Below are 13909 nucleotides of genomic sequence, written 5' to 3'. Positions count from 1 at the left end.
TGGTGGAGGAAGCCAGAGAACCTGGAGAAAACCCATGCATGCACAGGGAGAACATGCAGACTCCAGGCAGAAAGATCCCGGAAGGCTGAGACGTGAACTGGGGATCTTTGAGCTGCAAAGCAAAAGTGCTAAACACCAAGCCATTGTGCAGCCCACAGGTTTATCTCCTACAGTGTAAATAACTGGTTTGGGGAAAGTTATGCTAAAGGCCCCACATTGTGTTCCCCTTTTCAGCTAATTAATGAAAGACTTGTGTCCTTGGAATATCTTTAATTTTTCAGTTCAAAATACTGAAAAATATGATCTAACCCCTGTTCTGTTTCAATTTCTGTAGCTTTAATTGTAGCAGAGCCACTATCCACACCCCCTTCAGGAAGAAGACTCTCTCTGCCACTGATGGCGCCATACTAGGATAAGGATAAGGATAAGGATAAACTTTATTGATCCCACAGTGGGGAAAGTTCACCGTTACAGCAGCTAACAATAAGGCATCTGACACAAATGTGATCGAGTGTGCGAGGCTTTCTTTTGCTTCTACATTTACATCTGATCATTTTAGATGGAAAACTTCTCAGCATAGTCGTTTTTAAAAATGTGTCTGTGGTCCATCTGTCAGACAAAGTTGCGATTGTGAAATGCTAGCAGAACAGCACTAAAGTGACTGCTGGTTAATGTGTAGGTTTAATTTGCTATGTTTTAGTCGTTATTATTTCATGCTTTTTCTATTGCTTAACAGAACAAGAAAATGGTATAAATGAGAACAGCCTTATTGGGAATTAAGCTGTGTTTATTGGTTTCAGTTTGATCTTAAAGTTTCCACAGTCTCTGCTTGTCCTTCAGCTTTACAATTTCCACAGAGCATTTTATTAATCCAACTCATTGTACATGCAAGGCTGTCCCAATTTAAGCAGCAATCAGTCAGTCAATCACGTTTGCTACGTTAAGCTGCTGGGTTGCATGCTACTTGCTACTTCCAGAATGCTAACACTAGTGATAGATAGATAGATAGATAGATAGATAGATAGATAGATAGATTAAACCTTTATTGATCCCACAGCGGGGAAATTTACAATGTAACAGCAGCAGCAAATAGAACAGAATAGAAAGGAGACCAGCACACAGTGCATAGATATTTGACACTGTCTTCAAAGTTAATGGCTACATTCGCTGTACAACAAGCTAATACTAGGGATCTCACGAATGTTGTTAGTGAAATTCCAATGAAAAATGTAAGTATTGCACTGGATCTTCAACTTCTAAGGTGCTAGGAGTGCACGAGGACTTGTGTTTTCACTCTTGCAGCCAACAGCAGAACATTTGGTGAGCTTTTCTCTTGGCTGGGACAGTTTAGAGTTAGCAGAGACGGCTCTAGAAAGTTTTTTTTTTTTTTGAAAGTGTGGTGGACTGTGAGGCAGCTGGTCTTTATGAATGGCTCACATGGAAAGCAGCGGGCAGTGTGGGGGCAGGATTATATAAAGTCCTGCTCTGGGCGTAGATGAGATAGATGCCTATTGGTTTATTTAGTGGTGAGTAGCACTTAGGTCAAATTCTAACTCAGTAAGAAACCTGGGAGGCTATCTTGTTGTAGACAGGCTTCAGGAATGGCAGAAGTAACAAATTTTGGTTTCCTCCTCCAAGTTTACAAAAGCCACAAATTACAATAAAAATGGATTTTCACCATTTCGAACCTTTAAATCCGTTTAAATCCCTTTCTGGTGTATTCCAGATCAGCAAAACACTAAATAAGCTCAGGTTATTAAAAATAAATAAATGAATAACATCAATTAATAAATAATAAATTCAAATATAATATAATATAATATAATATAATATAATATAATATAATATAATATAATATAATATAATATAATATAATTATTTATTTTAATAAGGAGCACAGTCTAAGGTCTCTGGTAGTTGGTGACGTCACCGAGGGGAGCAACGGACACGTCAGTGGAAGTGAGCCATAACCAGGAAGTGGCTAGTGAGCTTAGCCAGCAACTGATAATGAACAGCTGAGGTTCTCCTATTTCGACAGGTCAGTAACCATATGCTAAATGAACATTGAGCTAGAACCACGAATTGGACCCGTATTTTATCAGCTGTTGGCAAATTAGAGCCGCATTATGTCGCCAACGCCGGCCGTTAGTGTCAAGAACTAGCGTTAGCATCGCGGCACTAGCTAGTAGCGTGCAACCAGCCGGAGCGTAGCGGGGAGATACTAGCTGAATGTGGTTGAACAGGTGTCGGTGGTTATTGCTTAATTTGCGGGAAACATTGCCTGTGAGCTGACTTGAATTTGTATAATGTTCAGATACGTAATAAAGCCTTTTCTGTCATCATAGACGGTGTAATGTGAGCTAAACCGCTTTTTTTTTTTAGCGAGACATGACGTGAACTTTACGTCGGTTACAAGGCTCTGACATGACTCACAACAGTAATGACACATTTTATGAGAGGAATGTCGCTCCTGTTGTGACCAAATCACTTGCTGCAAGTACTACTTGGGTAAGGTGCAAGCTTAAGAACAATGTCTACTGTCTTTAAAAAAAATAAAAATAAAAAAATAAATAGAATATCAGCACAATATGTATGCAAGTGTGCTTAAGTGAACACAGTTAGAGGTTAATTAAGTCATAACAGACTACAGTTTTGTGACTATAAAACTAAATGTGAAATCTTGAAAAAGGGGAATCTTCCCCTTTAATCTAGGTAGAATGTAAGGCTTCGGCTGTAACATGAATGTAAGATATCACAAATGGAAATCCTTTTTGATTGAACACTTTCTAAATAATTTGCAATTAAAGCGCGTTAAGTTCTAAATTTACTGTATCATCGCTAATGTTTGAGTTAATGGAATGAAGATACTGCAACATCATCTCACCCCCGTTTTCTGGAATGATTGTATTCTTCGTTTTTAATATTTAACAGCTTTCACAGTAGCCACTTTTTTTAGACACACCTAACTAAAATCAGTGCAGTCTGTTCCCTTTTAGCTAGTGAACAATTTGCAGTTGAAAGGGCCCAGACTAAAGTTCTAAATTTACTGTATTATCACTGACATTTGAATTCATGGAATGAAAATACTGCAAAATCACCTACCCCTGTTTACTCTAATGGTTGTTTTCTCCTCTTTGAAGTTACTTACAGAAACACCTAACTAAAATCAGTGCAGTCTGTTCCAGTTTAATTCATGATCATGTTTCCTTCAGTAGAATGAACTCCAGATATCCTTGTAGAAGGCCGTAGTGAAAGTTAAAGATAAAAATGAGAAAAAGCTAAAAAATCTTTAGTTTCTTACATTTTAACCTGTCATTTATGTGATAATAAAATAATGTAAAATGTTAGCAAGAATTAGAAAACAGAGATCAAAAGAAATGGGATTCAGTCCACCTAGTTAAAACCAGTTTGCCTGTGACGCATCCTTTACAATTGTGCGTGAATTGTGCTATATAAAAAGAAACTTGCCTTGCCTTGACTTACAGTGAGCCACAAGCACTAATAATATGCTGTGAACGACAAGATTTCAGTGTGATTGTACCACAGATATTTCCTAAGGTTTTCACATAAATAGGTATTTCATTATAGTAAATGTAATGAGTATGAATCAGAAAATTACTTCAATATCCATAGTTTATCATATATAGATAGAGTAATTATTTAGAGCTACAGAAAGCAATCTTTTCAACAAATCACGTCATAGACACTAATGCTGTGATGATGGTAATAATCAGAGCACTGTGGACAGTATTACAGGTTTCACTCACAAAAACAGATATTCTGCAATGTGTTTCATTAAACTCTCCAGCATTATATAAGAAATAATAGCTCCACCTTGAACAGATATCAAGTACATGTCCGTACATTGTGCAAAACTTTTCAATTTGAAGTATAAAATGAATGCAGTATTTTTTCTTTGACAGTGTTTTTACACTGATGGTAATAGTTTTGGTAAATAAAAAAACTGAAGTGCTTCTTCTACCACTAATATAACATTTATTCAGCCAATGTTTGTCTTCTATGTCACAAAATCCCCACTGCTGTGTGCTCTGAAAGTGGAACTAAAATTCTGATCGGCAGCTCAGACAACGCTCTGAATTTCAGACTGAATTTATTAACACAGCCATAGTAAAAAAAAAAAACAAACAAACAAAAAAAAAAACTTCTAGTGACTGTTAACTTTTTTTTCCAACTGTGTTTATTGTTTTTTTGAACACTTTGGTGTAACAAACAGCTAAGACACATTCAACAAACATAAGCACATGTACACACTTACTTGGCTACACAGGTAAATTCAGGGAAAAAAATGAGTAAAAAAATAAATTAAAAAAACTCACAATGTTGAAGTCTGATAATCAGTCAAAGTTTATTTCTATAGCCCTTTACAACAGCCCAAAGACTGACCGAAGCGCTTCACAATGAAAAACAAGAGAATAACTTAAAACAATATAGTAACTTCAAACAGGACAATCACACTCACACTCACACCTACGGGCAAATTTAGAATAATCAATTAACCTCGGCACATTTTTGGACTGTGGGAGGAAACCTGAGTACTAAATACAATAAATTCTTCTGTAAAGGTAGAATTTATTTCATTGCTGTTATATCAGACTGCATTTAAGCTTCGCGAACCTAACAAACCTGGTCGCTGAGTAAAGAATACAGTGTAGACACAATGCAGACAGAAATACTTGTGCATCAATTAGTGTTTCTGTTGGTTGTTTTGTCTAGATCCCTTTCTATTTTTTAGCCTTTGTGTCGTCTACACACTAGCATCACTTCAACTTGACTTACTTATATTACCATAAATTAACAATAATTTTGTGTGCTTGAAGGTTCTAAATTAATCAAGTAGTCTCAATGAGATCAAGGTCTCTTTTTTTAAAGAGAAATCTGCCAACAAATGGTTGCTACAGGCAGGCAGCCATAATAAGCCGGCAAGCACGTAAGCTAAGTACACAGATATGTCTCAAAGGGCTGTACTATCAGAAAACAGCACTTTCTCATTCTAATTCAGACAAGGAAAACCCCAGAGAGATGAAAAAAAAAAAACCTTGGTTGGGAATATACTGTTACTGAACATCATGACATTGAAGAAAGCAGGGTTTATAGCTTAAAGGTTGGATTTGTTTAAAGCAATTACAAGAGGCGTAAAAATGTCGTTGCTGTATTGTACAAAACTAAAGCTTGACTATTTCTAAGGCGAATGAAAGAATCCGATTGAGAGATAATTCCATTCCAGTCATTTCAAGATGTTTGTGCTTCTGTGTATATCTCTGATGCCAAGGGGTAAATAATGATCAATCCTGTACTGTTGTTACAAGATTTAAGTGACTTTATTTAGCAAAAAACATCTACAAATTCATGAAATGTCTGATTAGATCGTTCAATTACAAACGCGAAAAAGCAAAATGGAAAATAGACAGGAAACAAAGTACCAAATGATCTGTTCACAGAGCAAAACTGTTACATATCTACAGCTTGTCCTGATTTTTCTCCTCTCCTAGGCTTTCAGCCAGCTCTGTCTTTGTGCACCATCCATACTTAAAAAGTCAGTATCTGTTTTTATCTTAATAACCAAAGCACCGCACAATTCCTTGTCAAAATGATAATAGAAAACAATATGACTTCTTCTGTATCCTTCAGGCAGCACATTGAACAAATCTGCTTTTCTTCTTCCAGGGTGACATACTTATAAAATAGTACGTGTCAGCAGGGCACATAGATCTAGATATGTTGTTCTTTTTTAGAAGTGTACGCTGTAATTCTTATTACCACAATAATTGTTATTATCCTAAATAGTCCACATATCATCACCATATTGCACTTTAGTCTGAACTAGCCAATGTAAAGTGTTTTGTTATTAATAAAAGCCTGAAATACCCACAGCAGTGTGTTCATGTCTTTTGACCAAGCTTGAGTAAAGTATTTATCCCAAATACAAGCTTCCTTCCTATCATAAAGAAAAGAGACTTCTTTGAAGCAGACCTTTGGCACTGGTACACACAGAATTATACTATTTAATCAAAATACATCTTTCTTCTCTTGTTTCCAGCTTCAGAAGGGTATGATGGGCAGGCAGAGGAAGAGGGTGGTGATGGGTGAAGCTGCTAGCCTTCCAAGGAAAGATGAGAAGCCCACCATATTTCATCGCAAGGAGAAGAAAAAGAAAGTTGACACGGGGAAAGTGTTCATCAACATCTCCATTGGTCTTTGCATATCCAGCCTAATCTGGTTCTTCTATGCCCTCCACATGAGATCCGTCCTATCCAAACGGGTGGCGACTCTGCACTCGTCACCTCCTGTCCTGGATGCCAATAGCAGCAGTGCCAAGGTTTCACCAGAAAGGTTCTGGGGCTCGTACAGGCCTCAGGTCTACTTTGGAATGAAAACGAGGAGTCCCAGGTCAATTGTGACAGGTAGGCTTCACCCTGACTCAGTGTGTTTCTGTATTCTACCAATGGGAGTTTACAGGCACATTTAGTAGACTGTAAGTAATATTGATGACTGAATACCACAATATATACAATTCTGTCATGTTTATCAGATGTTTCCCAAGATATTTCACCCATTATGAACATCATATACCTTTAATGTGTATATATACACTACCGTTCAAAAGTTTGGGGTCACCCAGACAATTTCATGTTTTCCATGAAAACTCACACTTTTATTCATGTGCTATCATAACTGCACAAGGGTTTTCTAACCATCAATTAGCCTTTCAACACCATTAGCTAACACAATGTAGCATTAGAACACAGGAGTGATGGTTGCTGGAAATGTTCCTCTGTACCTCTATGTAGATATTCCATTAAATATCAGCCATTTCCAGCTAGAATAGTCATTTACCAGATTAACAATGTCTAGACTGTATTTCTGATTCATTTAATGTTATCTTCATTGACAAAAATGCTTTTCTTTCAAAAATGAGGATATTTTGAATTGACCCCAAACTTCTGAACGTATAATACATACTTATGATGTTGTCAGACTGTGTGGAATACAGTGTTTTTTCCTCCAATCTTAGAGCCTTCCTTAAGGGAAGATTAACAGGGGGAACTAAATGTAGGGGTTAAATTGTATTTCTATATTACTAAAATCCAAAGCAGTATCTAACCTTATGTCGCATCATGAGTGTTATGCTGATTTATGGCTGTAACACCAGCGAGAAATTAGTTGAATTTGGATGTAACATTTTATGACCCCCACAGAGTTAATGACTAGTCATATTTTATAAAACAGTGTAAATATATGGACAAGAGACCTCTTGGTTTGTACATGCTCTGTTTACTCTCAGATTTTACTGAATGAATGTCTAAAGTGGAATACCACACTCTAAATTCTATTTAGGATGAGTTGTCCCTTTGATATTTAATAGTTTTTACAAACATTTTCATTATTGTATTAATTAAAATTTCAGTACTTTGTACCACTGAAATAGTGAAAGGATGGAAAATAGCGCAGACACTTGTCAAATTCAAGTAAATTTCGACCAGAGTTCCAAGCAGTGTTAACCCTGGATTGCCAATATTGCTAGTTAGTTGATACAGTTTTCAGTACTAGGAGAGCAGCCGTAAGTACGTACTCCTGTTCTGAATACCGAGTTGGCAGGAAACATGGTGCATGAAGTCAGAGAGTTTTTGGATGCACTTTTTATCTGAAACTGCTGACAAGTAATTTTTTACCATATAATTTGAAGCATAATTTGACAGCTGCTCTATTTGTGCATCCTCCATTTTCACAACTTAATCGGGTTCATTTTGTTCTCATATCACTCTCAGGCATGATGTGGATGCGTCAGTTCTCTGACTTTGACATGAATCTAAGGCACACGTGTGAGCAGGGCGATCATTTGCAAGGCTATGGCTGGCTGATGCATGATGGGATGACCTTTGGTGTACAAGAAATTCGAGACAACAACTTCACACTCACAACAGAGTTTGTAAAGAGGATGGGAGGAGATAATGGAGGAGACTGGACTTGGAGGATCACAGCCAAACAGCATGTGAGTAGTTACTCAGATTTGCTGCATGTGCAGACGTTCCCTCACGACAGGTCACCAGTCTATCACAGGGCTACATATACAAACAAACAAGCACACTCGCATTCAGACCTACGGGCAATTTAGAACCACCATTTAACGCGAGCACGTTTTTAGACTGTGGGAGGAAGCCGGAGTACCCGGAGAAAACCCACTCATGCACAGGGAGAACATGCAAACTCCATGCAGAAACATCCTGGGATGGCCAGGATGCAAACCGGGGATCTTCTAGCTGCAAGGCAGCAGTGCTAACCACCAAGATTTTATGTGGCATAAGGCTATTATTTATGTAAAATGTAGTCATAATTATAAGATGCTGTTTTTTTTGTTTTTTTGTATTTTTTCCATCTCTACACACCAGAGCTCTGCTCCCCACCCACCAGTCATCTCCCTGATGTTTTACGCTGCAGCAGACACACAGGGCTCACTGCAGGCTCACGTGGAGGAGAGAAATCGCCTCGCTTCCATCACTGGTTTCTCGGAGGAACTTGGGAACTTTAAGATCACCTTCCGAAAGCCTGTGACTGGGGAATTGTCCAGCGCTAAATATGCCAGGTAAATGCATGATTAGTCTCAGGACCAAGACAAAGAAGCTAGTTTAGAATATCTGCTAGTACTCAGCTGCAACAAGTGACCCAAAAGGCTTTTGTTAATGAAAAAAATTTCAACCTACTGATTATAGGTAGATTTTGCAGTGTTAAAACTTGATAGAAAAGTGAGAAAATGTTGTAATAAAGCAGCAATGAATAGTAACTCTTTTAACCCAAATGTAAGATCCATACGTAAAAACTAGCAAAAAACTACTTATTGAAAATTTTAGTGTCACGAACTATGCGGTTAGTTGCAGTGTAGCAAAAAGGCACAGTATTTGAATGAGCTTTACATTTATAAAGTGTTGCAAATCTTTCTATGGTGTACTGGAGTGTGATCTTTGAACTTTGATTTTTATTTTAGCATAATATGTCATTATATGTGAATATGTAATTAAGTTTTAAAAGTCCAGAGAAAGCCAGAACTTTTCCATAAGGGTTCTGTCAGTTCTGGCAAAATTATTACCGTTATTTTTTATGGTGAACAAGCTCAGGACTATTCTAGTTCTCTGCCCATAATATTTGCAAGGAGCACCAATAATTCCCATGTTCAAGAGGGCCAGACAAAACCAGCATAGCAAAATAGAAATTACAGTATGCACTGATCAAAATTTTAAGAAATTTGTGAAAATATTATTTGAATTTATAGTAGGAATGTGGATGATATAGTGCAAAATAGACCTTAAGATTGGATTTTATAGTGACCAGTTACTTGATCTGAGTCACCTGTGCAACACAAGATGGCAAAAGCAAAGCTACAGTGTGCTAAAGCTACCTAAGCATATCTTACAGTTTAAGGTTTTGTTTGACCGTAATTAATTGATATGAAAACAAAGAACAGTTTACACTAGATTTTTATCTTTTCAGTTACAACTACCTTCAAACTGTCTCTACTGGCTTGGAGAAGCTGACTGACATAGTGAAACACAGTCTGAACCGCAGGTTTGTCTACAGCCCTCCTACTGGTGAGAAGAGGCATTACATTGCTGTAGACACCTACAAGCCTCCCCACCACCAAAGCCAACAGAAACCTGCTGACACAAGGAAGGAAGGTGACTTTGTTGTTCACCAGGTTACTGTCCAAACACCATTCCAGATTGAAGTTTTGTTTGAGTCTGGAAGTTTCCACAGTCGCCCCAACCAACTGGTGGGCTCCATCATGACCCAGGAGCTGGAGAAGAGGAAAGCTGAGTTTGACGCAAAGTTTGAGAAAACTTTTGGGCTTGAAAGCAAAGGTTTCAGTCAGGCACATATTAAATTTGCCAAGGCAGCACTCAGCAACATGTTGGGTGGAATGGGTTACTTCTATGGCCAATCACTGGTACAGTCAGTCTACAACGAATACCCACTCCTGTACCCAGAAGGTGCTTTATTCACTGCTGTCCCATCCCGCTCTTTCTTTCCCAGAGGATTCCTTTGGGATGAAGGCTTTCACCAGCTACTGCTGAGTAAGTGGGATCCCCAGGTAACAAGGGAGGCTATTGCCCACTGGATAGACCTGATGAATATGGAAGGCTGGATTCCTCGTGAGCAGATTCTGGGTGATGAGGCTCGTAGTAAAGTCCCAGGTGAATTTGTCGTTCAGCGGAATGAGAATGCCAATCCACCTACTCTGTTCTTAGCTCTTCAGGAACTTACTGAACAGCTCTCCTTAAATCCAGACAAGGCAGCTTCTCAACCAACTTTGCCTTTCCTCCGGCGGCTCTTCCCCAGGCTGAAAACCTGGTTTGAATGGTACAACACCACACAGACAGGGCCCTTACCCAACTCTTACCGGTGGCGTGGGCGTGACAAGGACACCAATCTGTTCCTCAATCCCAAGACCTTGACCTCTGGGCTGGACGACTACCCACGGGCCTCACACCCTTCAGCAGAGGAGCGACATGTTGATTTGCACTGCTGGATGGCTTTGTCCTCAGGCATCATGGCTCGCATAGCTCAGCTTCTAGGTGAGCCCCATGAGGACTACAAACTCTCACACGATGTGCTCAGTGACAACAACCTGGTCAACAAACTGTACTGGTCAGAGCAACTACGTGCTTTCAGTGACTTTGGCAACCACACAGAGAATGTATCTTTAATGCGGGAGAAGGTGTACGTACCTCCCGGACAGCCTCGTCATCAGTTCCCTGTGGCACGTCTTGTGCGCTCTGTCCGCAAGAACCCCAAGCCTCAGTTTGTCAATGCATTTGGTTATGTTAGCTTGTTCCCCTTCTTACTGCATGTCCTCCAACCAGACTCACCCAAACTGGAACATATCCTAAAAGACATGAGAGACTCCAATAAGCTGTGGACACCCTATGGCTTGCGTTCACTATCAAAGACTGATCCCTTGTATATGAGGCGAAACACAGAACACGATGCCCCCTACTGGAGGGGACCAATATGGATTAACATCAACTACTTGGCAGTCAGAGCCCTCCACCATTACAGCAAGACAGAAGGGCCATATAAAGAGAAGGCAGCTGCTCTTCACGAGGAACTCAGGACTAACATTATCAATAATGTTTATAGAGAGTATGTTGAAACAGGGTATGTCTGGGAACAGTATAACGACAGCACTGGCAGGGGCCAAGGAAGCCACCCCTTCACTGGCTGGTCAGCCCTGACAGTATTAATGATGGCTGAGCAGTATTGATACTCTAGATTTCATCTCATATCTTCTAAGATACAGGCCATCATTTATCTGTATGTGATTGGAACAAAAGTGAGTATTAGGGGAAGTAAATATGGTCTGGTTGACTCTACTAACAGCATCCAAATGAGAAGTTGATTTTTGTAATTTCTAAGTGAAAGGTGAAGGGCAAGTAAAACAAGTGCAGCTACACTGCCTTTGCTGTGGAGCCAAACACGGTTTAGTGCTTCAGTTAAATACTTCAGATGCATTTTACTTCATGCAATTATTTTGATGACCACTTCACTTGCTTGCACCTTCACTGCAGACGAGGCCTCCCAGGACTCACCTCAGTTCACGCTGAGTAATAACTCTCACCCAGTTACCGGCACCGTGTCTTCAGATAAGAAATGTGGGTGCTGAAGAAGCAGGGATGGGCTGATTTAGACTTGTTTAGAAAATGTCTGAATATTCAATTTACACGTTTGAAAAAGTTCACTACCAGAGCATTTAGGTTATTTAAAGGGAAACCTTTTAATGGAAGGAAAATGCAGATTCACCTCACTAAGGAAAATTCATGCTTTCACACTAGATGAAAGAACAGTTTGAATTGACCAATGTTTAAAGACAGGTTTCTTGGAAAAGTTAAACAAGTTGTGCTTTCACTTGAGGAATAAGGGTCTTTATCTGTAATTGTGCCATTTTCTCTTTGTTCTATCACGTCTCTGATTCTCTGTCTTAATGATTGATAATTTTGATACTTAATTGTTAAATCGCAGTCTTTAAAAAAAAAGTTACATCCAGTCTTGGTCAAAGTTTCTAAAATTACTGCTTGCAAAGGCAGCCATATTTTATATACACAGCCTGTGGTTTGACTGGTGGGGAATACAATATCGACTGTGACATTGGTTTTGTTTTGTCAAAAACAATAAATTTTTTAAAATATTTGCTGTCAAGCCTGAACTTTTTTTTGTTAATGTTGGTATGTTCCACCTAATGGAAGCAAATTGCTTATTGAATCCAAGTCTTAAGCTACAATCTCTGCTTGAAGCATAGAAGAAAGAATATTAGCTCCTGGCTCTGTCCTTTATAATTTGAGCTCGGTTGTTATGGCTCAGACACTCCTTCACAGTGAGGTGCTTGTAATTGATGATCTGTCACTTCTTAGGTGTTGCTATGGATAAAAGTATCACTTGCGATTCTCTCAAATTAAACAGACAACTCTCTTTGGAAACACAATTTCTTTTCTTTATTAATCTAACACAGCTGTGACTTCAAATCCATACTTAAAAAATGTGATGAGAATAATGTATCAAAGCATGCGACATGTTTTTAATACACCTGTTTGTTGATCAGTGTTACGCTGCATACATGAAGTAACTGCATTCGCATCCTCTTCTGGGAGGACTTATCTGCTATATAGGTGTAGATATTATCACAACAATGTGATTAAGCCTAAGATCTAAGTGTTAATATTTAATGACTATTATACAGTGCAGTGGAGAGCCAGGATATTTAAACCTCCAATTCCATTTTTCTCTTTAAAAAATCTTCCAGTTCAATTTGCTGACATAAAACCTATTTTGCAGTTATTTTGTAGTACTGAAATTGCATTTAAATCTTCACATGTTCAATATAGATGTTAACGCCACTCTGTCAGTCAGAGCAGACAGTGGATTCACTGCACTGTGACCTTAAGTGCAGCAGCCCGGTCCTCCTTCTTTTGTCAGATGGCACATTCGAAGGCCTCCAGCTGACGTCAATAATTTTTTATTTTTTTTTTGGCACGGTTTCCATGGAGCGCAGTTGTTGTGAAGGCTTGGTGTTTTATTAGCCAACATCAATAGGTGCAGAGAGTACATAGATGGCCAATTCTATTCACTCCTTGACATATGCTGGTATACATTCACACACTGGGGCATGCAGTGGCAGTGTTTTTATTAATACTTTGACTCCAAATATAAAACATTGGTACAGAGAGCACTGATACTGGCTCTCAGTATGTGTGCAGGACCACTGGGTTCTAACCTCTAGACTTATATGAATCCTTTGAATGGACTAGATGTGCAGTTGTATAGTTGGAGGCTTGGCATGGTGCTTTAAGGTTGCGTGGCTAAAAATAGTGTCTCTATCAGTTACAGCAGGAAGGCTGTGAAGCTGCAGGTTCATAGTATTGCCAAACATATTACAAGCTGCAGTACCAGCTTCACTAAAAGTATACAGACTTTAATTAACACTAAAATGATTAGTCTTTTAGAATTTTTACAACATTGTGAAAAATACAATTGATTGAATTGCTGTGAGTGTAGATCTGAAGACCTATCGTACAATGTGTCAGTGTGAAACGACTGCCTTCAGGCTCAGTTGTAGGAGCCGCGAGCGCTTCGTTTGACCCTTTGACCTGCTAACGCACAGCACAGTATCAGGAGACTTTGGACACAGATGAGTCGTATCCTCTGCCTTTTTGCCGTTTCTCTCAGAGGAAATGGATTCCACATCCCCTCAATGCAACTGCAGTCGAAAATGCATTTATTTCTTTGAAGAGTGCGGACAATCTGTGTGACTAAAGCACTCACTGCGCAATCCATCCCCCTCACCCAAGACCCTTTTTTCACAGTGAGATGGGATAATAGCCAAACAGCATCAGAGCTAACTAAT

General features: G+C 39.0%; 1 protein-coding gene across 2 annotated transcripts; it reads left to right on the top strand.

Annotated features, from left to right (window-relative positions):
• The first annotated feature begins 1913 nt into the window (after positions 1–1913).
• On the top strand, positions 1914–12196 carry mogs (mannosyl-oligosaccharide glucosidase). Of its 2 annotated transcripts, XM_023280608.3 has the most exons (6): positions 1971–2038; positions 5511–5554; positions 6059–6422; positions 7788–8011; positions 8409–8602; positions 9505–12196. In XM_023280608.3, exons 3-6 carry the CDS (start codon positions 6071–6073, stop codon positions 11273–11275), a joined length of 2541 nt encoding a protein of 846 aa, XP_023136376.2. In that variant the 5' UTR covers positions 1971–2038; positions 5511–5554; positions 6059–6070; the 3' UTR covers positions 11276–12196. The 2 variants fall into 2 exon arrangements, with proteins under 2 accessions (XP_023136375.2, XP_023136376.2); XM_023280607.3 differs by lacking the exon at positions 5511–5554 and having other exon boundaries at positions 1914–2038.
• Positions 12197–13909: the final 1713 nt, after the last annotated feature.

Source organism: Amphiprion ocellaris, chromosome 4, assembly GCF_022539595.1.
Source record: "Amphiprion ocellaris isolate individual 3 ecotype Okinawa chromosome 4, ASM2253959v1, whole genome shotgun sequence".
Taxonomy (NCBI): Eukaryota; Metazoa; Chordata; class Actinopteri; family Pomacentridae; genus Amphiprion; species Amphiprion ocellaris.
Note: the sequence above shows the minus strand (reverse complement) of the source record. Positions and strands in the feature narration are given on the sequence as shown.